This window comes from Lipotes vexillifer, unplaced genomic scaffold, assembly GCF_000442215.2.
Source record: "Lipotes vexillifer unplaced genomic scaffold, Lipotes_vexillifer_v1.1 scaffold799, whole genome shotgun sequence".
Classification (NCBI taxonomy): Eukaryota; Metazoa; Chordata; class Mammalia; order Artiodactyla; family Lipotidae; genus Lipotes; species Lipotes vexillifer.
This window is the reverse complement of record NW_006787679.1, coordinates 64,930-92,250: the sequence shown is the minus strand read 5'-3', so window position 1 is coordinate 92,250 and position 27,321 is coordinate 64,930. Positions and strand designations below refer to the sequence as shown.

Sequence of the window (27,321 nt, the reverse complement as noted above, 5' to 3'; positions counted from 1 at the left end):
GAAAGAGTTTGGTGATATTGCCCATCATACAGTTAGAGGGCAAAATAAGCTTTAATATTTTCAGAATGCAACAATTAAAATTTTCTTCTGTACTTCTGTCAAACAGGAAATTTGTAATTAAATAAATTTGTAAATACCCAAGAGTAGACATTCACACTGTCAGTATATTATACCTTTTTTATACAATTCCAAATAAAGTTTGGTGTTTCAAAAAGAAATTTACTTGAGGGACTTCGCTCGTGGTGCAGTGGTTAAGAATCTGCCTGCCAATGCAAACACAGGTTTGAGCCCTGGTCCAGGAAGATCCGACATGCCACGAAGCAACTAAGCCCGTATGCTACAACTACTGAGCCTGCGCTCTAGAGCCTGCATGCCAAACTACTAAAGCCCATGCGCCTAGAGCCCATGCTCCGCAACAAGAGAAGCCACCACAATGAGAAGCCCACGTACCACAACGAAGAGTAGCCCCCGCTCGCCACAACTAGAGGAAGCCCACACACAGCAACGAAGACCCAATGCAGCCAAAAATAAATAAATAAATAAATAAATAAAATAAAATAAAATAAAAAGAAATCTACTTTAAGCTGGCTTACCTTCCACACTCAAAGTCCCCATTTTAGATTCCAAGAAGTCAAATAATGTGCTTGGTGCTGATGGCCTTGCATTTCCCAGTTCCTCTTCATCTTCAGATCTTATTCGCCCCCTGCCTTTTCCTTTACCTTAAGAAGTAAAGCAAGACATATACATTATACATGCAAAAACTAAAGAAGAATATACACTAAAATATAATCAGCAGACATCTTAAGTAGAACTTTATATATATTTTTCTTTTCATATTTTTCTGTATATTCTACATCCATTATAACAAAAGTGTTTTTAAATGACTATATTAAGTAGCACCTTTAATCCTGTAAATGCTCTATCTGGAAATTTGAATTTGTTCATGTAAATTATCTTTTAAGGAAAATAAATCATTTTTATAAGATTTTTCTTTAACCGCTTATTTTTTGCTTAATTGAAGTATAGTTGTTTTACAATGTTGTGCCAATCTCTGCTGTATAGCAACCACTTATTTTTTTAAAAGAATATAGGATTGGGACTTGAAAAATCACATAATACATTTGACCATACAATAATTTTAAAATAACATTAAGTAAAAGTCATGTTCCTGTTAATTATTAAAAGTTTATAGACTAATTTGTCATTTATACAAATGGCCTAGTTCTAGAAATAGTTAATAGAGCTAGTTACTTTATATTTTCTGTATTATTCATGGCCTTGTTAAATAAGGTATTAGACCTACTTTATAGAAAGATGAAGACAATGAGACTAAGAATAACCTACATAAGACTGTGGCTCCCAAACTGCTGCTCCTTCCACTTACCATAATGGTAAATGAAGTTATAGCCTTCACAGCAACAAAACCCAGTCTTTGTTGATAACACATATTTCTCTGAAAATCAAATAATACTGTCTGGCACATTGCTTAATGAATTATACCTCTCAGAGGTGGACCCGTAACAGGTTTCTGTTTATTGCTGTTAAGAAGTACATTCAGTGCTGCTTCTAAGTTGTTGCCATTATCCATGAGAGCTTGCCTTGATGCTTCTTTACTAAAGCCCATTTCTGTTATGTGCCTCAGAGCCTTCTCATCAACCTGTAAAGAACGAAGAGAAAAGATATGCGGATAGCCAATAAACAAGCAAGGTATAAGTTTTTAACTACATACTGTTTTTTAACTAAAAATTACATCTGATGTTTATGGAAAAAATGTGATATTAATACATCACTTGCTGTTTTTTCATACCAATAGTCAAGGAAGGATCTGTGATATGCAGGGCTGTGCCTTGAGTACTTTCTCTGTACCATTACAAATGCAAAACAAACAGAAAAGAAATTTTATATGTCAGAATAAGGCTTTTGAAAATAATACAGGCAGTGAAAACTACCTAACGAAAAATTTTCATGGTTGACACTCCTCTGTCCTAAGGAAGTGCAATTTATATAGCACTTCTCCGAAAATGCAAAGTAGAAAAAGAAGTTAACAAAATGGTACCATCACAGTAGCTTGGTTTTTTTTCTACTCTCTATTGTTTCAGTACTCTGCTCTATATTTATTAGCAATACTATCTATGAAGCTTTGACAGCCTGCACCCCAAATAAAAAATCTACTTTACAAATGTCAGAACCCCAAATCTTGAAAAATCTAGACCTGAGTAGAATTAAAGAACTGTTTAAGGAACATAAACATATCCCATGAAGAAATTACTGAATCATAACCAGCTGAGGAATACATAACTAACTTTTATGCATTTAAGAGTTAAGATGGATAGGCTTTAAGATAGCATTACACATGGCATACATGGTGCAGATAGCTACTCTGATACCCATGTAGACGTTGTTAAAAGCACAGCACTTTTTTAAAAATCCTGTTTTTAAAACCCTGACTTTTCTTCAAACCCTGATTTTGTGACTTCCAAAGACAAAATCCTTTCTAAATATAGTAGCAACGATCAACAGATCAGAGCTGACACGTAAGAGAAAATTTACATCCCTGCTGTAGATATACTAACGTAAATGTAAAAAGGATTGGACATTAAAACTATAATTCATCCTTCTTATTCAAAAACTTATCTAAATGTAAAAAAAAAATCCTTCTAAAGCCTTTCCCTCTCCCAATTACCTCCCAAGTAAATATCTAATTAAGAATATTGTCCCATACATAGAATTTAACCAAACACACTCAAGAATCAATTAATATCCAACCTTGGTATAACTTATTGTACCTTTCTTGTTAACCTGATTTGCAGTTAACCAGTTAACTCTCATTCAGTGTTGTTGGCAGGGCCATGCTCTCTCTGACAGATTTAGGGAAGAACCTTCCCTGCCTCTTCTAGTTTCTGTTGTTTGCTGGCAATCCTGGGCATTCCTTAGCTTATAGATGTATCACTCCAGTCACACAGCCATCTTCTCACTGTGTGTCTTCAGGTCAACTTCCCCCCGTGAGTGTCTATCTCTGTGTCTAAATTTCCCCTCTTTATAAGGAGATTAAATTAGGGTCATATTGGTTTAGAGCCCAACCTAATGACCTCTTTTTAACTTGGTATCTCTGCAAAGATCCTGTTTCCAAAGAGAGTCAGTCACATTTTAAGGTACTGGTGATCAAGACTTGAAGCTATCTTGTTTGGTGGGGGGACGGCGCGGGGGTGATGGATGGGACACAATTCAACCTATTATACCACCTATTATCAAAAATTATTTTAAGAATCTGTCAACTGACATCCCAAACAAGTCCTCTTTCAATTGTTGAAAATAAAGAACTGAATACCATGCAACATGCAAAAGAACAGGGTTCCTGGTCATTAAAATCTCAAACTGTCCTTTTGATAGTCTCCTTCATTCTTAAATGACAGTTTTTCTGAATACAGAATTACAGGTGAACAGTTTATTTTCTTTCCGTACTTTCAATATATCACCCCACTGCTTCCTTGCCTCCATACTTTCTGATGAAAAATTGGCCATTTATTTATTGAGGATCCCTTGTATTTGATGAGTTGTTTCTCTCTCACTGCTTTCAAGATTTCCTGTCTGTAGCTTTCAACAACTTGATTATGTGTCTTGGTGTGTCTCTGAGTTTATCCTATTGGAGTTCACTAAGCTTCTTAGATTTGTAGATTTCATCAAATTTGGGAATTCGGGGGCATTAGTTCTTCAAATATTTTTTCTGTCCCTTTTTCTCTTCTATTGGGAAGAGAACATACACAACATAATGTGTATGTTGGTACATTTGATGGTACCTCATAGGTCCCTTAGGCTCTATTTTTCTTCATTTTTTTCTCTTTCTGCATCTTAGACTGGGTAATTTCAATTGCCCTATATTAAAGTTCACTGATTCTTCCTTCTGCCTGCTCTAGTCTGATGTTGAACCTGACTAATGAATTTTTTATTTCCACTACTGTACTTTTCAGTTCCAGAATTTCTATTTCATTTTTATAATTTATCTTTATTGATATTCCCTACTTGTTCATATATTGTTCTCCTGATTTCTTTTAGCTCTTTGTCAATGGTTCCTTCACACCTCTGAGCATTTCTAAGACAGTTAATTTAAGTTCTTGTTTAGTAAGCCCAATGCCTGAGCTTCTTCAGGGATAGTTTCTTTCAATTTCTTTTTTTTTCCTATGAGTGGATCATACTTTCCTGTTTTATGGTATGCTTTGTAATTTTCTGTTGAGAACTGAAAATTCTGAATACTGTATTGATGGTAATTTTGGAAATTGGATTCTCCCTCCTCCTCAGGGACTGCTGTTGTTAATTAATGAAGACTGCAGCTGTAAGTTTGTTTAGCAACTTTTCCAGATTTTCTTTTGTAAGGATTTTATTCCTTGTGATATGTGATCACTGGAGTCTTTGTTCCATTATCTCCCTGGTCAGCCAGTGACCAGCCTCTTTCTTCATTAATCACCACTCTGTATGCTTCAAGAGTTTGATTTGACTCCAGAGTTGTAAAATAGTTGCTTCAGACAATGTTTGTCAGCTTAAGAGTTGTTTTGGTGGACAGCCCAATAGCTGGAGCTTTCCATTCTGCCATCTTTGTGATATCACTCCCTTCATGTTTTTACTCTTCACAACAATCCCAAACTGCTGGTCTTTGGTGTTCTACGGCAAGACATCCCCAGACGAGGGTTCTCAATTCACTCAAGTTTAAGAGCTTCTTGAGTTAGAGACTGTGTAGTTTTCAACTTGCTGTATCCACTCAAACCTGAAAACTGACTTTTTTTTTTAAAGAAAGAGATGGTCACGTATTCAAGGAAAAGATAGTCTGGCTCTGTTATAAACCTATTCTCCTTGGCTAGTGACTGATTTAGGAGTGGGCATGTGACCTAGTTCTAGTCAATAAACTATAGATGGAATTTACTGGAGATTTCCGAAACTATTTTTTTATCTGATAAAATGGACCCACACCCAGATAAATGTCCCCTTTCCTTCTTGCCTTTGAACTTTTTGCATGAAGATTTAACACAGAGAGGATCCTGTAACCCAGAGAAGAAAACCAAGAAACTAGAGAGATGCTCACCAGAGCTCCAACACTGTTATACTGCTGAATTTACCAATCTTTGTAGCCATCTATCTCCAAATTTCTTGTTATATGAGATGATGAAACCCCATTATTTAAGCTAGTCTTAGCACTCTACAGACAAAATGACCCAAAGTCATTTAACTTTTAAAGGCAAAGGAAAATGAATTCCTGTCAGTTCCCTGATATCTGAGGACACTGTAGCATACCAGAAATATCTCTGACTCTTCCCATTATCTCAGAAATCCAGGAATATTTTGCAATTGAGTCTATAATATACATTTACTATTTCAATATATTTTTCCCAAAGAACACAACAAAACAAAATCACTTTAGACAAAATTTGAGAAAAGATGTGGGGAACGTAGGGAACGGCCCATAACTGTATGTTTCTGATGCATCATCTTTTAGAATATAATTTGCATTGAGCATTTTCTGTTTAATTTGATGACTTTTTATCAATCCATTCTAAAAGACATCATTCAGACATTAGAAAGTTAAGTAAAATGTAAATTTTACTTAAGTAAATTATTTTTCAACCAATCCAAATTTTCCATGGAATAACTGGAAATTATTAACTGGAATCCTTAATGAAAGCCTTCTTAGAGTTGTGACACCTATTTATAATATACTCAAAAAGCCAGTGGTGGTCCTGAGAAAGAATTAAAAAATCCAAGGCTATTAAAGAAAAAAAGACAAGCTTTATGGTTGGTTCTTCAGCCTTACCAGTTCTCTATAGACACCTTCATGTTTTCCCTCTGATTTGTTTGACTTTTCTTTCTGTAAAATCTCCCTATTTCGGTTGCCAGCAGCACTCATGTTGAGATTACTTCTAGCACCACCACCACCTCCTCCAAATGTCTTGGTCTTTAGATAACAGAAAGATAAAAGAAATGTAAATAAATGACATTTTAAAAAGCTCTAAAGGCTAAGCTATGACTAAACACTGAAGTAGTTAAGTTTCTTAATTATGTTTTACAGGAAAAAAATGAAATGTTAACTAATTCTTTCTAAATATCTACTAGTCATAATCTCACAAGTCCAGGTGAGGCTATTAAAAAAATTACATGATTATAATCTTTAAATCTCCAAGGCAAATCATCAGAATAAACTTAAGTAGACAACAATATAAAAGAAAAGAAAATAGTACAAGTATTATGGAGATTAGGTGTCAAAAATTATTCTAGGGTAAAATACTTGACTGATATCATGAGACCTGAGTTACAAATCCAGCCACATGGCAAGGCTTTCTTTAGCAAGGCACCAAACCTATCTAGGAATCTGTTACATTATGTTCATGATCCAGTAGTAGGATTCTAGAACATAAGAAAGTAGACAAATAATACAAATTTTAACATGGGATTAAAAGTCTCATTACTAATTTATTATTTACGTTAATTACCACATATGCTATATCTTACCAACTATGTATAAAAGCTTTAAAGTCCATATTTCTTATTTTGTCTGACTTATCTGAATAATTATATGTGTAATCAAATTTGAATTTGATCTCATTTTTGTTTTGTCAAAACTACAGTGGAAAGACTAGAACATAAAAAACATTGGTTAGGAAAGATACAAATTCATGACTGAAAAGCATTCTGCAGTTATTTGTACAATATTAAATTAAATATCTGGTTATATAATATCTTTATAGTTTTCTAAGAGCTAATAAAAGCAGAAGCCGAGACTTGATTTTTATTAGATATAATTATCAATATTTTTTAATGTATCCTAAAATGATTACAATAAGAAAACATCCTAGATATACATTTATATAAGACTGGGAAATTATTTTGAATCAGATGAAAATGTAAAGAAATAGAACCTGAAAAATAGAAAAATGATGTGAGATAAGCATCAGTGGACAACATATTAAATACCTCTATTAGATAGTTGATACACCACAATATTTAAGTTTAATTCAAATCAAAATTAAAACTACATCTTCAAAGACCAAAGACCCATTACTGGATTCATTCAGTTTTTGGTTTCTGCAATCCCAGTAAAAAAAGAAAAAAAATAGCTTTGGAATGTCTTGATAGTCATTGCTTACATAACCACAAGGAAAAATGTGAGTTTATATTAATGTGATACAAAGTTTATTAGATTGGGAGACAATGTAGTACAGGTAAGAATACAGGCTTAAGAGCTACACAGGGCTGGGACTAAATCTGTACTGAGCCACTTCCTAGTTTCCGCCCTCAGGCAAGTCACTTAACTTCTACCCTCCGTGAACCTCGGGTTTCTCATCTTTAAAACAGGGACGAGAGAATTCCCTGGTGGTACAGTGGTTAGGACTCCACACTTCCACTGCAGGCGGCAGGGGTTCGATCCCTAGTCAGGGAACTAAGATCCCACAAGCCGTGTGGACGGCCCAAAAACACCTACCTCACTGGGATGTTGTGAGGATTAAGTGACATCATCAACATGAAGTGATGAATTCAATAACTGGCACATAGTGAACACTCATAACAGATGGCAATATTACTGTTTTGCTTAATACATTAGAACATAGTTACTTGAAAAGTCTGGATCCTGACCTGTTCCAAATTAAATATATTTCTGGAATTTAAATTACGTAACTCCAAAAGTGCTTTTTATTTTGGTGCCAGTGAAATAGTCCCATCTTCTGGAAGCATTTCCTTATTATTTTATTTCCATTTTATGAATTAAGGAATATGATAAATAGCATTTTCAGAATTGCTTTCCACTGCTTTAAAACAGTTGTTACCCACTAAACATACAAATATCTAGAAACATCACAACTTAAACATTACCCATAACGTAACTGATGTTGTCCTGTATGAGCCACACCATCCCGTCCATATTATGTGAATTAGCCATCTGTGACATCATCACGACCATAAACCCCAAGTGGGCCTTAATGCTGTCTTGCAATTTTACTACATTTTCTTAGCCCATTCACCCTCCCAATCTTCTTTAGCAAGGCACCAAACCTATCTAGGAATCTGTTACATAATGTTCATGATCCAGTAGTAGGATTCTAGAATCTAAGAAAGTAGACAAATAATACAAATAATACAAACCACTATTTTACATGTTCTCCTCACTCCTCAAATCTCAAACATCTTCTCCCTCATTGTGCCTGTTTGACCATGCTTACTTCCTCACTGAAAAAATGGAAATAATCACTAAAGAACTTACATAGATTTTTACATCAACCCACCCACTGATATCTGCACACTTATACTTTATCTTACCAGCATCTACATGAATGATAAAGGAATGTGGAGAGAATGAATGACTCCTCTAACTCTACATTAATTCTCAGGCCACATCTTACATGACTTTTCAACAGTCTTTGATAAATTCAATACATCATCCTCCATGAAATAATTTCTGTATTCTCTTGTTTTGATCCTGTCTCACTGGTCACACCTTGGCTGGTTCAACTTCTTTCATTCAACTAGTAAGGTTGAAATGCTACAGGGTTCATTCCTTCTCCTTTTCTCTTCCCTTCAGCTCTCATTCCCTTGGTGATCTTATTTGACCTCATGATTTTAAATATAATCCATACGCCTACCACTTTCAAATGCATACACCCAATCCAAAACTCACCTTTCAGCTACACTCTTCTCTGTATCACTGCCTATTAAACATTACCACATGGATGCCTAAGAGGTACCTCACTATTAATATACTAATTATATTAATAATACCCTGTTCCACCCTGGTCTTCTCCAATACGAAGTAAGCAACTCCAACCTGCCAATTTTTTAGGCCAAAACCCTTGAAGTCATCCATGACACCTCTTTTTCTCTCAAGCTCCATCTTGAATCTCTCAGAAACTCTGATGGCTGTATTTTCAAAATACCAGAATCTGAACACTTTGCACCACCTACACAGCTGCCAGTGCTACCAAAAACTTTTCTCCCCCTGGATTACTTCAGTAATTTCCTAACTTGTCTGATTCCCATCTTCCAGAAAATAGACATCAAACAAGATTTTGGAAAGAAAGTCTGTCTGAGAAAAATGTAAATCAAAAGAATAACTTTCCTATAATCATTAAGAAATTGATATATTCCCAATATCCTTTTCTGAAACTCCATAATTTTAACAGCTTTTTGGGAAAGAAGAAATGCATTTTATGTAAACTGTGCAAAATGAATTAATTTCAGAAATATTAAAAATCATTTTTAAATGTGTCTTAGAATAAAGAAAACACTGAGGAATAGCAAGTCACATTTACTGAAGGCTTTTAGCAAAGGACTATTGTAACTGAGGCAGTGAGACTATAATTAGGGGCTCTCAGCTTCTCAGCATTATTCCAACTCTATTTCTTAGTTAGGATATGGCTGTGATCTTATGCTTACTATGCCTGACTTCTATGCTAGTTTACCATTAACTTAGCTTAGCTTGTTGGATGAAGAAAGCTGTTGATGTATATCGAGACTGAAGATTAGTTATTCTATAGGCCTCACCCTTGTTCCTTATTCTCCAGGAACAGCTAATCAAAGATTTATGACTTAATGTTCCAACCACAAGTGAGACTTGCTAGCTACCTGGAATCGTGTGATCAAGAAAAACATCCTGAAAATAGAAGACAGCCCCCTCCCCATGAGCATGTAGCCCTTTCCTCTTTCCCCTATATAATCTCCAAGCAAAACTGGCGAGTTGGGAGTTGGTTTTTTGGAACATGCATCTACCTTCTCCCCAGGATTCCCGGCTTCCTCAATAAAGCTATATTTCCTTTAACCCAACACTCTCAGCATTGGATTCTTGAGTGACAAGCTGCCAAACTGGAGTTCAGTAACAATATCATGATCTGTGCCATGTAGTATTCTAAATGTTTTAAAGATTAGCAATTTTAATTCTCACAGTTTCATAGATAAAGAAAATATGGTACAACACGTAAGTAACCTATCCAAGGTTGTCAGCAGGATATGTTTCCCATCTGCCTAATTCCAGAATTTGTGCTCTTGTCCCCTATATAAACAGGACAGAAAGACACTGCAGGAAGAACTACCAAAATTCAAGAAGTCTCCTACTTAAAATTTGAATTTAAATAGGAAAACAGTTGTTAGCTAAGATTTATTACTGGTTCTGAATAAAGAAACCTATTTCAATACCACTGGTTAAGAAAAGTCTATCTAAGCAACCAATTCATGAACTAAAATTTCTTGTCAAAATCTAAAAATCAATAAATAACTACAGAAAACACCTATTTCAAATAAGCAAGCAATTAAAAATAATGAAGAGAAAACCTTTTGGCTAGCAGTAGTAAATGATAAAGGAGGGTATGTATAAATGCACATATAATCCAAAGATAAAAATTATTTTTTACTATACATTAGATTTAAGAATGAAAACTGACAAAAATGTTAATCCTGAGCCATTGATTTACCCTCTAATGCTTACCTGAATTCCTCAAAAATTTCTATTATAGGGGAAAATTATCCTCAAAAAGTATCATCTATCCCAACTAATAATGGGAAACCCTCTGCCATTAAAAAAAAAAAAAAAAAAGTTGTGTTCACTTGTATACTGTTAAGAAGAAAAGAAATCGGGAGAAAAGAAGGGTGGTTTGCTAGCAAAGGTAACTTAATGGAATTGTTAAGGAGATTGGAAAAGGAATGTTTATGAGTAAAATGTGTAACCATAAGACTCCAAGAGGCACCAGGGCATTTTCTACTGATGGAATACGGAAAAAGAATGTCAAAAGTTTGTTCAATTAGTTACTTTATGTGAAAAGACAATAATGATTGTGAGTAATCTAAATAGAACATAATGGCAAGGAATAAGACAAATTCATAGTGATTTCGTTTCTTACTTCTTTGCTCTTTGCAACTTCTGCAATAGCAGCAGTCCTTTGCTTTTCAAATTCATCATTATCATTTGGAGGTTTGACAGGCAATGTAACTTGTAATGTCTTTCTTCGATCAAGTTCTCTGCTATCCACTTGGACATGAGATACACACTTCTGGCAATAATAAAAAAAAATAAATTGTTTCAGTAGTTCCAAAAGAGATGCAAGTTTTTCATAAGAAAGTAATGTCTTCAAAAGAAATATTTGTATCACAACAGCTAAGAGCCCATAAAAATACAATTATTTCCCATAGATTTAAAAATAAAGGTAGAAAACTAATTGAAGTAACTTTTAAGTAATTGCAACTGGTAAATGAAAGCTACACTACATGTAGGCAATCTAAAACAGGGCACATATTGGGTTGGCCAAAAAGTTCGTTTGGGATTTTCTGTAACATCTTACGAGTGAACATGTTGGCCAACCCAATATTTAAAACATCCATCAAACCAAAAGATCTAATTTTCATTTTAGGATAATGACTTAAAATAATTTTAAATTTCAAACAGTCTAGACTATTGCACAAGAAGTAAATTCAGTTTTTTATTAAACACTTGATTTCCACATTATGCCACGATATCCATGAGGGTTTATAGTTATTTTAACATATAGAAAGGTGTCTCTCAACTTATAAGCCAAAAGCTAAAAACATACTCCCTCCCCCTAATCAGGCTGCAAAGTTTTAGGTTTTTAGTCTCTTAAGACAAATTAAGAAAGCCATCATTGTCTAAAAATAAGTCCTGAATTCTGTTCTCTCTTCTAACTCCCGCAGCAAAAATCCTATAAAATGAACCTTTTTCAACTTGATAATTTTAAAGAGGAATAAAAATATGCTCTCAAATAAATGTGTTATACAAATACACAGATTTTTGATTTTCAATAATATAAATATAAAATAGCTGATTCTAACACACAGCCAAGCATATTCTGTCTTTAACCCATGTTCAAGGCTAAGATGCTGAATAACAGATTTTCACAATGGACTTCATAAACAAATAATATTATTTAAGCTATAACTTTTAATATACTTCCTAATACAAAAAAAAAGCTATAAACACACTTCAAATTCTTGAAAATAATTAAATCATAAGTCTCTGTGAGCAATTTTTGAAAGAAATATTATCACCAAAATGTTTAAGGGGAAAGAAAATTCTTACAAACACAGCATTTATTATTTTCAAATATAAATTATTAAAATGTTTACACTCTGCTTTCATTCTTGGGGTTTTTCACTGATAGAAATAAGAGTATCATCAGCACAGATCATGCCTCCTTTTATCTTGACTGTCCCATGTTCCAAAGCACAATAAAAAATGACATATGTTTTAAATACTTTCAAAATAGCCACAATGCAAGAATGTCTTATTTAATTTTGAGTAGACCCTCCAAAAAGGGTTTTGAAGAGGATGCCAGTCAATTGATCCTGCCCCCTTATTTTCTGATCAACTAGATATCTGTTTTTCATACCAAAATTTTTTTAATTGTTATTGAGATATAGGTCTGTTTCCTAGCTGTTGTGTCCCCAACTCATCTTCACTTTGAGCCACACTCTGGAAGGAAAATAAAGCACAAATGCAAGGCAGATTACCAAGAGCTAAATTTTAGTGGCCCCATGTGGCAAAGAGCAAGCAGCCACAGGGATTATTCTCAGATTCTTCAGTTATAAAGCAGGGACAAGCTGGAGGAGATTGTTTTAAAGGCAATTTGATGCTTAGCACAACCAGGAAGACACACGATATTGGTCAGCTGAGGAGGTACCTCAAGGTAACATTTTGCAGCAAGGGGGTTGAAAGTTAGGAAACAGAAGGAAAACCTTTAGCTTATGTGAGAGAAGAATCAGGGCTGCTGTAGTTGAAAACGAAAATACCAAATGGAAATAAAATTAAATACCTGACTGAGATGGGCATTTGGATCAAGGCAGAGAATAGAATCTCGGAAGGGGCAGCTGGGACAGCAGGCTCTCCTAAAGTGCATTGATGCCCTTCCCTGCCTCATGTTCTCACTCTTTTGTCTCCTGTCAATCTTTCTGTTGATACTTTTATTTTTTCTCCCTCTTTTGTTTTTAATGAACAAAGTGAGAAATTATAGCATATTTTTGTCTTCTTACTTTTGCATTTCTCTCTCAAAAAAAATGCCCCCACCACGATCTGATATTAATTTTAAGCTGCATTTCAGATGTGTCTCTTAACTGTTTCAATCTTTGGGTTAACAGCTTTTTTTTTTTTTTTTTGCGGTACGCGGGCCTCTCACTGTTGTGGTCTCTCCTGTTGTGGAGCACAGGCTCCGGACACGCAGGCTCAGCGGCCATGGCTCACGGGCCCAGCCGCTCTGCGGCATGTGGGATCTTCCTGGGCCGGGGCACGAACCCGTGTCCCCTGCATCGGAAGGCGGACTCTCAACCACTGCGCCACCAGGGAAGCCCTGGGTTAACAGCTTTTGAGAAAAGAATCTACACAAAAACTTTAATTACAATAACGAGTAAAAGAAACACAATTATTGATTTCCTGTAGTTAATATATTTCCATACAACTCCTATGACCTCTGAGTGAACAGTTCAGCACAAAACTAAACACAGCTTGAATACAAATGAAAAACACTTTTTGCTGATTAAAATTCATCTGCCAAAATGAAAGTCATTACCTGTCCAAAAGGCACAAAAGGAGGTGGTCCACCTTCAGTTCCAATATTGCTTCTATTGTGTTTTGACAAGCTCTGTGAGAAAAGTGAGTTGTAAAACAGAAATTATACATTAAAAATATATTTAACAACACTTATAATGCATCAGGAATCTACTCATTTTAGTAGATTCTTATAGGAAATAGAAAAAAAGCCTTCTATTATCAATTTCAAACTATATAAATTATCGTATTCCTAACTTCAATAGCTAGGCAAAAGCTCTCCCCTTACTTCCCCTTTCTAAAACCCAAATCGACATATGATTTTCAGAAGTATTTGCCAAGTTGCTCCCATAAAAAGAAAACACAGTTAAAACCTCTCAACAAAGATGATAAACTTTGGTAGCAAGAATTTCATTTTAATTAATTTCATTTTAATGCATAGTAAAACAATCTGACAAAAATATTATCTGGAAATTATCTTCAAAATGAAATTTTTAGACATAAAAATCTATTAGCAAACAACATCTTTGTGATACTGTTATATAATAAGAAACATATATTTGGTCTTTGTCCCCAGTTCCTGGAACAGAGACCCTAAAACACTTGAAATTTCCTGAATCACAGGGTTAAGGAGCACATTTTGTTCTTCATAATAAGCGCCTTTGAGCATCCTGAGTTTATATTAATGAGGTGACTATTAATGGGCCCCTAGCAAGCTCCAGGGTGGGGACTGGTAGCTGGAAAAACCAACCATGCGAATAGAGGGCTAGAGATTGAGTCAATCACCAATGACCAGTGATTAAATCACGCGGGCCTATGTAATGAACCTCCATTAAAACCCCATAAACAATGGGGCTCAGGGAGCTTCCAGGCTGGTGAATACATCCATGTGCCAGAAGGGTGGTACACACCAAACTCCACAGGAACAGAAGCTCCTGTGTCCATGACCCTTCCCGATCTTGCCCTATTAAGCTCTTCATCTGGCTATTTATCTTTTATAACATCGTTTATAATAAACCAGTAATAGCAAGTAAAGTGTTTCCCTAAGTTCTGTGAGCCATTAGAGCAAATTATCAAATCTGAGCAGGGGATCCTGAGAACCCCTAATTTGTAGCCAAGTTTGACAGAAGAGTGGATAACATCAGGACCTACTACTTTCAACTGGCACCTGAAGTGAGGGGCAGTCTTCTGAGACTGAGTTCTTAACCTATGGGGTCTGTACTAACTCCAGGTAGTTAGTGTCAGAACTGAATTAAATTTTAGGACATCCACCTGCTATCCCAGTGGAGAGAACTGGAGAATTGCTTGATGTGGAAAAGAAAACTCCACACTTGGTGTCAGAAGTTCTGTTAACTAGAAACAGTTCATAGGAATACTGATAAAAGTGATTTCTAACTATTTAAAGAGATCAGACTGCTATAGTTTATAATATGGAGGATAATTTCGATTACAGTAAAATTTCCTTAAAAAAAGTCTTGTTTTGCAAATCAATGTATACTTAAAAGAAGTATTGAACAGATTGCTCTTTAATAAAAAAAAAAAAAGCTTCCAGGGCTTCCCTGGTGGCACAGTGGTTGAGAGTCCGCCTGCCAATGCAGTGGACACGGGTTCGTGCCCCGGTCTGGGAAGATCCCACATGCCGTGGAGCGGATGGGCCCGTAAGCCATGGCCGCTGAGCCTGTGCGTCTGGAGCCTGTGCTCCGCAACGGGAGAGGCCACAACAGTGAGAGGCCCGCGTACCGCAAGAAAAAAAACTAACCTATAAACAAATGACAATGAAAACACGATGACCCAAAACCTACGGGATGCAGCAAAAGCAGTTCTAAGAGGGAAGTTTATAGCAATACAATCCTACGGTAAGAAACAAAAAACATCTCAAATCAACAACCTAACCTTACACCTAACGCAATTAGAGAAAGAAGAACCAAAAAACCCCAAAGTTAGCAGAATGAAAGAAATCATAAAGATCAGATCACAAATAAGTGAAAAAGAAATGAAGGAAACCATAACAAAGATCAATAAAAGTAACAGCTGGTTCTTTGAGAAAATAAACAAAATTGATAAACCATTAGCCAGACTCATCAAGAAAAAAAGGTAGAAGACTGAAATCAATAGAATTAGAAATGGAAAAGGAGAAGTAACAACTGACACTGAAGAAACACAAAGGATCATGAGAGATTATTACAAGCAACTATATGCCAATAAAATGGACAACCTCGAAGAAATGGAAAAATTCTTCAAAAAGCACAACCTTCTAAGACAGAACCAGGAAGAAACAGAAAATATAAACAGACCAATCACAAGCTCTGAAATTGAAACTGTGATTAAATATCTTGCAACAAACAAAAGCCCAGGACCAGATGGCTTCACAGGCAAATTCTATCAAATATTTAGAGAAGAGCTAACACCTATCCTTCTCAAACTCTTCCAAAATATAGGAGAGGGAGGAACACTCCCAAATTTATTCTACGAGGCCACCATCACCCTGATACCAAAACCAGACAAAGATGTCACACAGAAAGAAAACTACAGGCCAGTATCACTGATGAACATAGATGCAAAAATCCTCAACAAAATACTAGCAAACAGAATCCAACAGCACATTAAAAGGATCATACACCATGATCAAGTGGGGTTTACCCCAGGAATGCAAGGATTCTTCAACATACACAAATCAATCAATGTGATACACCATATTAACAAATTGAAGAAAAACCATATGATCCCCTCAATAGATGCAGAAAAATCTTTCAACAAAATTCAACACCCATTTATGATAAAAACCCTCCAGAAAGTAGGCACAGAGGGAACTTACCTCAACATAATAAAGGCCATATATGACAAACCCACAGCTAACATCGTCCTCAATGGTGAAAAACTGAAACCATTTGCACCCAGATCAGGAACAAGACAAGGTTGCCCACTGTCACCACTATTATTCAACATTGTTTTGGAAGTTTTAGCCACAGCAATCAGAGAAGAAAAAGAAATAAAAGGAATCCAAATCAGAAAAGAAGAAGTAAAGCTGTCACTGTTTGCAGATGTCATGATACTATACATAGAGCAGCCTAAAGATGCCATCAGAAAACTACTAGAGCTAATCAATGAATTTGGTAAAGTAGCATGATACAAAGTTAATGCACAGAAAGCTCTTGCATTCCTAAACACTAATGATGAAAAATCTGAAAGTGAAATTAAGGGAACACTCCCATTTACCACTGCAACAAAAAGAATAAAATACCTAGGAGTAAACCTACCTAAGGAGACAAAAGACCTGTATGCAGAAAACTTTAAGATACAGATGAAAGAAATTAAAGATGATAGAAATAGCTGGAGAGATATACCATGTTCTTGGATTGGAAGAATCAACACTGTGAAAATGACTATACTATCCAAAGCAATCTACAGATTCAATGCAATCCCTATCAAACTAACACTGGCATTTTTCACAGAACTAGGACAAAACATTTCACAATTTGTATGGAAACACAAAAGACCCCAAATAGCCAAAGCAATCTTGAGAAAGGAAAACGGAGCTGGAGGAATCAGGCTCCCTGACTTCAGACTATACTACAAAGCTGCAGTAATCAAGACAGTATGGCACTGGCACAAAAACAGAAATATACATCAGTGGAACAGGATAGAAAGCCCAGAGATTAACCCACGCACATATGGTCACCTTATTCTTGATAAAGGAGGCAAGAATATACAGAGGAAAAAAGACAGTCTCTTCAATGAGTGGTGCTGGGAAAACTGGACAGCTATATGTAAAAGAATGAAACTAGAACACTCCCTAACACCATACACAAAAATATATTCAAAATGGATTAAAGACATAAATGTAAGGCCAGACACTATCAAACTCTTAGAGGAAAACATAGGCAGAACACTCTATGACATAAATCACAGCAAGATCCTTTTTGACCCACCTCCTAGAGAAATAGAAATTAAAAGAAAAATAAACAAATGGGACCTAGTGAAACTTAACAGCTTTTGCACAGCAAAGGAAACCATAAACAAGATAAAAGAGAACCCTCTAAATGGGAGAAGATATTTGCAAATGAAGCAACTGACAAACGATTAATCTCCAAAATTTACAAGTAGCTCATGTAGCTCAATATCAAAAAACAAACAACCCAATCCAAAAATGGGCAGAAGACCTAAATAGACATTCCTCCACAGAAGATATACAGATTGCCAACACACACATGAAAGAATGCTCAACATCATTAATCATTAGAGAAATGCATAACAAAACTACAATGAGATATCATCTCACACCAGTCAGAATACTCATCAACAGAAAATCTATAAACAATAAATCCTGGAGAGGGTGTGGAGAAAAGGGAATCCTCTGGCACTGTTGGTGAGAATGTAAATTGATACAGCCACTATGGAGAACAGTATGGAGGTTCCTTAAAAAACTAAAAATAGAAGTACCATACGACCCAGCAATCCCACTACTGGGCATATACCCTGAGAAAAGCATAATTCAAAAAGAGTCATGTACCACAATGTTCACTGCAGCTCTATTTAAAATAGCCAGGACATGGAAGCAACCTAAGTGTCCACTGACAGATGAATGGATAAAGAAGATGTGGCACATATATACAATGGAATATTACTCAGCCATAAGAAGAAACGAAATTGAGTTATTTGTTGAGTTATAGTGAGGTGGATGGACCTGGAGTCTGCCATACAGAGTGAAGTAAGTCATAAAGAGAAAAACAAATACCATATGCTAACACATATATATGGAATCTAAAGAAAAAAAATGGTCATGAAGAACCTAGGGGCAGGATGGGAATAATGATGCAGACCTACTAGAGAATGGACTTGAGGACACGGGGAGGGGGAAGGGTAAGCTGGAACAAAGTGAGAGCATGGCATGGACATATATTCACTACCAAATGTAAAACCGATAGCTAGTTGGAAGCAGCCGCATAGCCCAGGGAGATCAGCTTGGTGCTTTGTGACAACCTAGAGGGGTAGCATAGGGAGGGTGGGAGACTCAAGAGGGAAGAGATATAGGGATAGATGTATATGTATAGCTGATCCCCTTTTTTATAAAGCAGAAACTAACACACCATTGTAAAGCAATTATACTCCAATAAAGATGTTAAAAAAAAATGCCATAAGGAATCTTTTCACCCATCTAGTCCTATCTGTTTTATCTTTGAGGTGTTAACATATACCTGTTAAGCACTGGCTGTCACTTAATACACCTTCTCGACTCTAAAGTTTTTTGTGCATTTTTAATGATTATTGTTATAGAAAATGTTACGTTTAAAATATTTTAAGTGGTGAAAAATAAGTTAAAAAATTACCATATGTACCTTATACCTACTCTAGAGTCCCTGCATTATAAAAATACTATATATTTTATATAAGTTATATTAAAAAAACTAAGACTAAAGACAACAGTAATATTCAGTTAATTAATCAAAGAACAATTTAAACTGTATATGAATATCACATTTCTTAATAAGCTGTATTTAATATGTTAACCTATTTTAAGAAAAAACAACAAATGCATAAACTTACCTAGGGGTCCTTTCCCCAGTTTTAATTTAGATAAAAGAAAATGACCATTCAAAGAGCAATAAATCATTTCAGTTTATGCCATGACTTCCTTAAAAGCTCACATAAGCTGCCAATAATACCATCTCTCAATACACAGTATATAATTAAAAACATATTACAGGATTTCTACTTCCCATCCTATGACTGTGTAAGAGACAAGACTTAATCTCCCTCTACAACTAGTAATCTGGACAATATGTAGGAAACAACTGTTTTAAGACATAGGGCAAGAAGTAGCACAGGACTATAATCCCAAAGAGAAAGAGAAAAAAAAACAAACAGGTGAACTCTGCCTTTCTGCTTGGAGGCATAATGCAGACAGACAGCACAGAGAGTTGAGAAAATGTCTCACAGCTCAAGCCAGGCTGAAATAACTGGAAGCTCTGGGGCAGAGTTTTGAAAAAGAGAGGCCTGTACAGAAATGAAGCTCCAGAAACCTGTATAGGAATTCCCTTAAGTCACTGCTGAGAACTAGGCTAAGCAAAAAACAACTGCAAGTTATAAGCTTCCATTTATACTAGAATAAAAAAGAATAAAATACTTAAGGATAAAATTACACAAAGAAGAAGATCTATACAATGAGAACAACAAAAGATTGCTAAAAGAAATTAGACCCCAATAGATGAAGACATCACATGGTAATGAGTTGGAAGATTTAATACTGTTAAGATGGCAATACTACTCAAACAGATCTAGAGATTCAATGCAATTCCTATCAAAATCCTAAGAATGCTTTTTGCAGAAACAGAAAAATCCATCCTAAAATTCATATGGGATCTCAAGGGACCCTGAATAGTCAAAATAATCCTGAAAAAAGCTCATATTTCTTGATTACAAAACTTACTACAAAGTTACAGTAGTCAAAACAGTACTGGCATTAAGACAGACTAATAGAATAAAGAAATAAAGAAATAAAATAAAGAAAAAAAAATATGGTTAATTGATTTTTGATGAGGGAGATAAGGTCATTCAATAGGGGAAGGAGATTCTCTTCAACAAATGGTGCTGGGAAAACTGGATATCCATATGCAAAAGACTTAAACCATGTACAAAAATTAATTCAAAATGGATCAAAGACCTAAATTTAAGAGCCAAAGAGCTAAACCCATAAAACTTCAGCAAGAAAACATAGAGAAAAAGCTTCATGACATTGGGATTTTGCAATTTCTTGGATATGACACCAAAAACATAGGCAACAAAAGAAAAAAACAAGTAAAACTGAACTTCAATAAAATTTAAAATGCTTTTGCATCAAAGGACACTACCAACAGAGTGAAAAGGCAACCAATGGAATGTGAAAAATACTTGCAAATCATATATCAGATAAGGAATTGATATCCAGAATAAATCAAAAACTCACACAACAACAACAAAATTTAAAATAGACAAAGGACTTAAATACACATTTCTCCAAAGAAGATATACAAACAGCCAGTAAACATATGAAAAGATGCTAAACATCACTATGCACTAGGGAAATGCAAATCAAAACCACAATGATATTCCACTTCACACTTATTAGGATGGTTATTATCAAAAAAACATGAAATAACAAGGGTTGGCAGGGATGTCAAGAAATTGGATCACTTAAGCATTGCAGATGCAAACGTAAAACGGTGCAGCTGCTGTGGAAAACAATATAGCAGTTACTCAAAATATTAAACAGAATTACTATGCAATCCAGCAATCCTACTTCTGAGTATAAACTCAAAAGAACTGAAAGCAGGAACTCAAGCAGATATTTGTACACCCATGTTCATAACACCTTTATTCACAATAGCCAAAAGGTGGAAACAACCCTAATGTCCATTAGTGGATGAATGAATAACATGTGGCATTACATACAACAGAATATTATTCAGCCTTAAAAAGTTAGTAAATTCTGACACATGCTACAACATGGATGAACCTTGAAGACACTATGCTAAGTGAAATAAGCCAGACACCAAAGGACGAATACTATATGACTATACTATTATGAAGTAGCTGGAGTACAAGGTGGCCAGAGATTGGGAGGGGGGGATGGGAAGTTATTGTTTAATTGGTACAGTTTCAATTTGAGAAGATAAAAAATTCTGGAGGGAGGTGGTTGTGTAACAATAAGAATGTACTTAATGCCACTTAATTTTACACTTAAAAATGATTAAAATGTTAAACTTTGTTACGTATACTTTACAATTTTTAAAAACAGAAAAAATTTAAAAAAATTATCTGTCATAGGAGGTGAGGGGGGCGGAGCACTAAAATGTTATAGAACTACATTACTTTACAAATTATATCTGCTACAGAACTTTCCAAAACCTATCTTTATCATACTTTGAGGTTTGAGTTTTTCTTTTCGTCACCTGTCTATATCCAACTTGCTACAACTACAACACCTACACATGCTTTAAATACTATCCAATGTTCTCTTCCCCCTCTATTTATTTTGCAAGAATGCCTAGGACCCCATTACTTCCAAAATTAACTCTATGGTTTATTATTTCTATGTGTACATTTGATTTCTATGTGTTTCACCTGCCAGGTGCTCAAGTAATTTGAACTCTCCATGATTTCTACAACATTATAGTTACCAAAATCAAAAAAACTATAAAACCAAAGAGAACTATTATCATATTAAGATGTTTTTAAACTCTTTTTCATGTAAATTTTTACTGTCCCCTAACAAGAAATACTAGCATGGCTTTCAGGAAACAAAGTGCAAAAATATATAATAAAACATTACAAGAATAACTGTCAAACTACTACTGATCCATGCATGTGTTTGTGTGTGTGTATGTGTGTGTGCTGGAGGTGAGGAAGTTCCTAGGAATGTCTGACTGACTTTACAATTAGTAAGGTAGTTCTGGCTGGGTTGTAAAAATTATGTATAATATGTTGGTCTGACTTGACAACATCTTAACACACTTTTAAAAATCTCTAATGATAATAAAAATACAATATATCAATTTGTGAAAGGAAAAGATCACATGAAATGGGTGGGATTTCTCCAGGAAATTCAAAGTTCATAAACTTGGCTATTTATATAAAACTATCAAACCACTTCTGATTTACTTGCTTGTGCAACATTTTCAATCAAACAATGCAGTTATGGAATATTATCTTATATTTCATAGTATCTTATATAAGTATATAATAGTATCTTATATTTCACAGCAGCCCAAAGTGTAGCACATTAGTACCATAAGGAATGAGTATTAAGGAATAAAAAATGTGCTTAAATTTCCTTATCTATTTACATCCCCAACAGAGGCACTTTCAAACTTAGAAGATAGAAAAGAGTAATTTACCTTAAAATACCAAAAGCTAGGCCCCTTGGCTCACTTTAGACAACAGACAAGATCTGAGAGTGGCACAAAAACATGAATTCTAACTCAAAGAGTAATTAGCTCTATGTGCTTGTAATTCATTTATTTCACTATTATTTATTATGATGTTTATTACATATAAGACTCAGGGCCACCACTTTGGAGATACAGGAAGGCTCATATCCATCACCTATCAGTGGTCTAATCATAAAATAAGTTTAACGGTTCTTAAAGCCTATTTTCTGATCCATATGGACATAACACTCTCTTACAAGACTGCTAGGTGAATTACATGATATACAGATACAGGAGCTCAGCTCAAGACCTACACACTGTTCAACAAATATTGGTAGAATTGAATAATAACACAAACAAGAATTCTGACCTCAAAAAGCTTACAATCAAAGGAGATAAGAAATAAATATAATTGTAGTGCTAGATAAAAAGTAATATACTTCTTCATACAATGAATAAAGTATTCTAAGAATTCAATAAAGGAGTAATTATTTCATTCTGTGAAAAAAATGAGCACTTGTTTTGAGTCTAAAAGCATGGGGATGAGAGAGAAACTAAGATGAATTTCTTAAAAGTGGGAAAATCTTTTTTCTTTTTCAAAAGTGCAACTGAGGAAAGCTTAGAGAATCAAAGAAAGAGTAAGTAGTTCCATTTAGCTAAAATAAAACCTATGTGAAAAAATTAAGAAAGTTGAAAAGGTAAGCTGGAACTAGGGCTAAATTATAAATGACCTGAATCCCAGATTAAGGTATGTGAAATAAAAGCAGGGTGTAGCATGGTCTGAATTATGTTGAAGATAATCTGGCAGAAGTACAATAAGTTAGAAGATGGAGAAAGGGTATATGGTGGAACCAGTTAAAAGGCTACTGCAAGTAGTCCAGGCCAGAGACTTAAACTACAATAATGGCAATGGAACCTGAGAGCAAGGGATTGACAAGAGATCTGACTGCAGAGGATCAATAAAACTGGTGGCTAGAAGCAAAGTAGAAGGACAATTACTAGATAACCTAGATGACTAGGAGGATGAAGATACTGTTAACATAAATGGTGAAAACATCAACTAATGTGACTAGGAAGACAAATGCAACAAGAACCCTTTCATTATAGTGAAATTCTAATTTGCTTTCACTTGTATCTGTGTGTGTGTGTGTGTGTGTGTGTGTGTGTGTGTGTGTAAATAAGACAAATACACATACATTATTCATATATATGCACAAATACTTGTTTTCTGAAGAAAGAATTATATACAGATACATTACACATATCTTACAACTGGTATCTTGGCAGTTTTGAAAACTCCTCACTAAAGAATGGCCTTTAAAATATGTAATAAAATGTAACAAATACTGAAAATGACATCTGTTTTAGAAGAACAATATGGTTAAACAAAGGTAGATAGTTTCTGTAAAGATCACTGTGTTCCATTCTATTCAACTCTGGCATAAAGAACTAATTTTACTATCCATTATAGAAAGATCCCTTAAAACAGAGAAAACAATAAAAAAGAGTGTAGTGTTTTAAAAGTTCAAACCATTCTTAGTTTACACTTACTCTCTGTAACTCCCATTTCTCAATAAGGTGTTCTACTTCACCGCCAAGAACTGTGGTGTTAGAATCATTCAAGAGCAGGAATCCATTTTTTATGTCCACAACGCCTGAAAGCTTAACTTTAGTTCCAGGTGGTGTGTTCAGGCTAAAGCAAAGGGAAAAAAAAGAGTTAAAACACATTTAAGCTCCTTCCCCAAACTGGAATTCAGTCTTATACTGTGACCTGGTAAAATTCTTCAAAATGTACTAATGTGAAAACTATTTTTCAGGTGACTGGCTATATAGTGTGAATAGGTCATCAGGGAGGAAGTCAGAAGACCAGGTACAGAAGACTGTCACTTTCTACCTTAATTTTTTTCTACATGTAAAAAAATATGGATGGGGACTCCCCACTCGGTGGTCCAGTGAGTAAGACTCGGTGCTCCCAATGCAGGGGGCCCAGGTTTGATCCCTGGTCGGGGAACTAGATCCCGTATGCATGTCGCAACTAAGAGTTTGCATGTCGCAACTAAGAGTTTGCATGCCGCAACTAAGGATCCTGCATGCTGCAATGACGATCCCGCGTGCCGCAACTAGACCCGGAGCAACCAAAATAAATAAATAAATAAAAAATAAGTAAGTCAGTAAACAAACAAACAAACAAATAAAAAAGTCTGGATAATAAAAATCACAGCTCACAAACTTACAGTAAAGATAAATAGAATAAAAGATATGAAAGTACTTTCTCAACCATGCCATGTTGTATAAATGTAAGATTTGCCCTTTATTCCCCCCTCTGAGCTTTGTGCATTATTGCAAAGATATACTATGTTATAAAATTAAATTTCAATACAGAAGAGATATCAAACCAATAATAATCTTAGACATTTAACAGCTATGTGAGTTACTGTAATCCACATGAAACAATGCTCTTTTTGGTTAACTATCCAGTTAAAGATCAAATGAGAGTTATTTACTCTAAAGCATACTGACTTCAAAAGTATTTTTTCATAATAGGTTAACATTATCAGATGTGGGGCAAACATTATAACACCATGACCCCTTTTACAAAAACAAGAGAAAAGATGTTTACCCTCTTATCAATCTTTTAATAAAGGATCAGTGGAGAAATCCATTTCATCACATAGGTTTAATCTAAAGTAAAAGCACATATACCAAGCCCCAATGCATCTCTTCGCACACACAGCAAGGGGTAAAGAACTCCAAATAGGAATAAAGATAGTCCTAAAACACTTAGGATAAATTAGAAAATCATGCTGAAAGACTTCACATTGTCACTTTTTTTTTTTTTTTTTTTTTTTTTTTGCGGTACACAGGCCTCTCACTGCTGTGGCCTCTCCCCCTGCAGAGCACAGGCTCCGGACACGCAGGCCCAGTGGCCATGGCTCACGGGCCCAGCTGCTCCGCGGCATGTGGGATCCTCCCAGACCAGGGCATGAACCCACGTCCCTCGCATTGGCAGGAGGACTCTCAACCATTGCGCCACCAGGGAAGGCCCCTACATTGTCACATTTTTAAAAGCTCATAAAATTCACCATGTGCTGATGAGTGCAATAGCAAATCAATGAAAGCACTGGTATCTCTGGTCTATTTTTAAGAAAGACGGTTGATAAAATAGTTATTAAGAAGAAGAAATAGAATATGCCTATTTTTAAGGTTTCAAAGAGCCCATATGGAGTAAGACATTATCTGGTAAAAATTATTCTGAGGACTCCAAGCTTAATCATTCTTAGTCATCCTATGTAACTTAGAAAACAAATGGTCATGGACAGCCTTGCCTAACCTAACTCGTAAGTAGAGAGCTGTGTGGTGGTAAATGTAGGCAACTTACCACAATGTCTATCAAACTTCAAGATCAGTGACAACTGAATACACTTACACTAAGTGAAGTTTTTCCCAATTCCAGGTAATCAGCAAATACATATTTTCTAACTCTATAGTCATCATTTAGGGATAAATTAAAAAACTAAGCACCAAGGGTACCAGGCTGCTATACTCTTTACCTCTAAAGAAATTATTAATGAATTACATCATTTATATAAGACCAATATGTGTTCTTTAAAACCATTTTTCACCAATAATTTCTAACACATTAGTAAACTGGAAATGAAATGAAAATGTAAAAAACACAAATTAGCAACATAAGAAACTACAAAAGACCTTAAAAAATAGCAAGCAAATTACAGGGGCATTTAAATTATGATTTTTAAAACTAAAAGCTAATCTGAAAGCAGATAATGAGCTAATTTTTTATGTAAAATAACTGTACCTTTCCCAAACTCTTTCTCTAACAGGTTAAGAAGGAAAACATGGTGAATTACTTGAAGTTGGACATACAATTTCATTAAGATAATTGATAAAGAGTTCTATTCACCAAATTAAATTACAGTTCTATTCCCACAAAAGAATAAATAGGTGCTAAAATTTTAATATAATTTTTATTATGTCACCTTCAGGGCCATAACTAACTCTTACTCAGAGAGCATACTGTGGCTTAATTAATACTTTATTCGCACTCCAAATTTCCTTTATTCTCTCTTCATTGAAATTAAAAAAAAAAAAACAGAACAAAAACAAAAATACAGTGAGAAGTGGGGCTGGAGGTAGGATAGATGAATGGAAAGAAGCATCCCAGAGAAATGCAATGTCCAGTACAGAAAACACATTCTACACCAGTTCCTGGTTTATCCTCTCTAGTGAGTTCTTCTACCTTCCTTCTAAGATAACCAATAACCAAACTTATTTTGAAAATGGTCTCCCAAATTGTTCATACGTGAGAACACTTCTGTAAGCTGTTGTTTTTACAGCACCAAAAGTAGACATGCTACTTCAATGATGAGTGAATGAGAAAGTAGCAACATTTTTTTTTTCAACTGTCAAACTGTAATAAATTCAACAAAAGAAAACAGCCTAAGGGACCCTCCTCTCTGGGTTAATCCTGTGTTTTCATTTACCTCAGAGAAATATATAGCAGTAAAATGAGAGAATGAGCCATTACATGGCAAGTCTTTCTTCTCAGGCATCTGTGAACTCCCTTGGAGGGGATCTGATTAAATTTGTCAAAGGAGAAAAGGCTGAGTTTCCTTTTATGGAAGTTTCTCCATAAAAGTAGGACTCTTTCTACTCTTCAAAAAAAAGACAACATAGGGCTTCCCTGGTGGCGCAGTGCTTGGGGGTCCGCCTGCCGATGCAGGAGGCGCGGGTTCGTGCCCCGTTTCGGGAGGATCCCGCGTGCCGCGGAGCGGCTGGGCCCGTGAGCCATGGCCGCTGAGCCTGCGCGTCCGGAGCCTGTGCTCCGCAAATGGGAGAGGCCACAGCAGTGAGAGGCCCGCATAACGCAAGAAAAAA

General features: G+C 35.3%; 1 protein-coding gene across 2 annotated transcripts in view; it reads right to left on the bottom strand.

Moving 5' to 3' along the window:
• The window catches only part of TDRD3 (tudor domain containing 3), a 113,284-nt gene that overhangs the window by 57,101 nt on the left and 28,862 nt on the right, over positions 1–27,321 (bottom strand). For both annotated transcript variants that reach the window (XM_007460476.1, XM_007460477.1), the window contains 6 exons: positions 23,977–24,118; positions 13,542–13,613; positions 10,869–11,018; positions 5,801–5,941; positions 1,501–1,657; positions 594–719 (listed from right to left, as the gene is read on the bottom strand). In XM_007460476.1, coding sequence (XP_007460538.1) covers positions 594–719; positions 1,501–1,657; positions 5,801–5,941; positions 10,869–11,018; positions 13,542–13,613; positions 23,977–24,118 — 788 coding nt within the window. The remainder of the gene's footprint in view (positions 1–593; positions 720–1,500; positions 1,658–5,800; positions 5,942–10,868; positions 11,019–13,541; positions 13,614–23,976; positions 24,119–27,321) is intronic.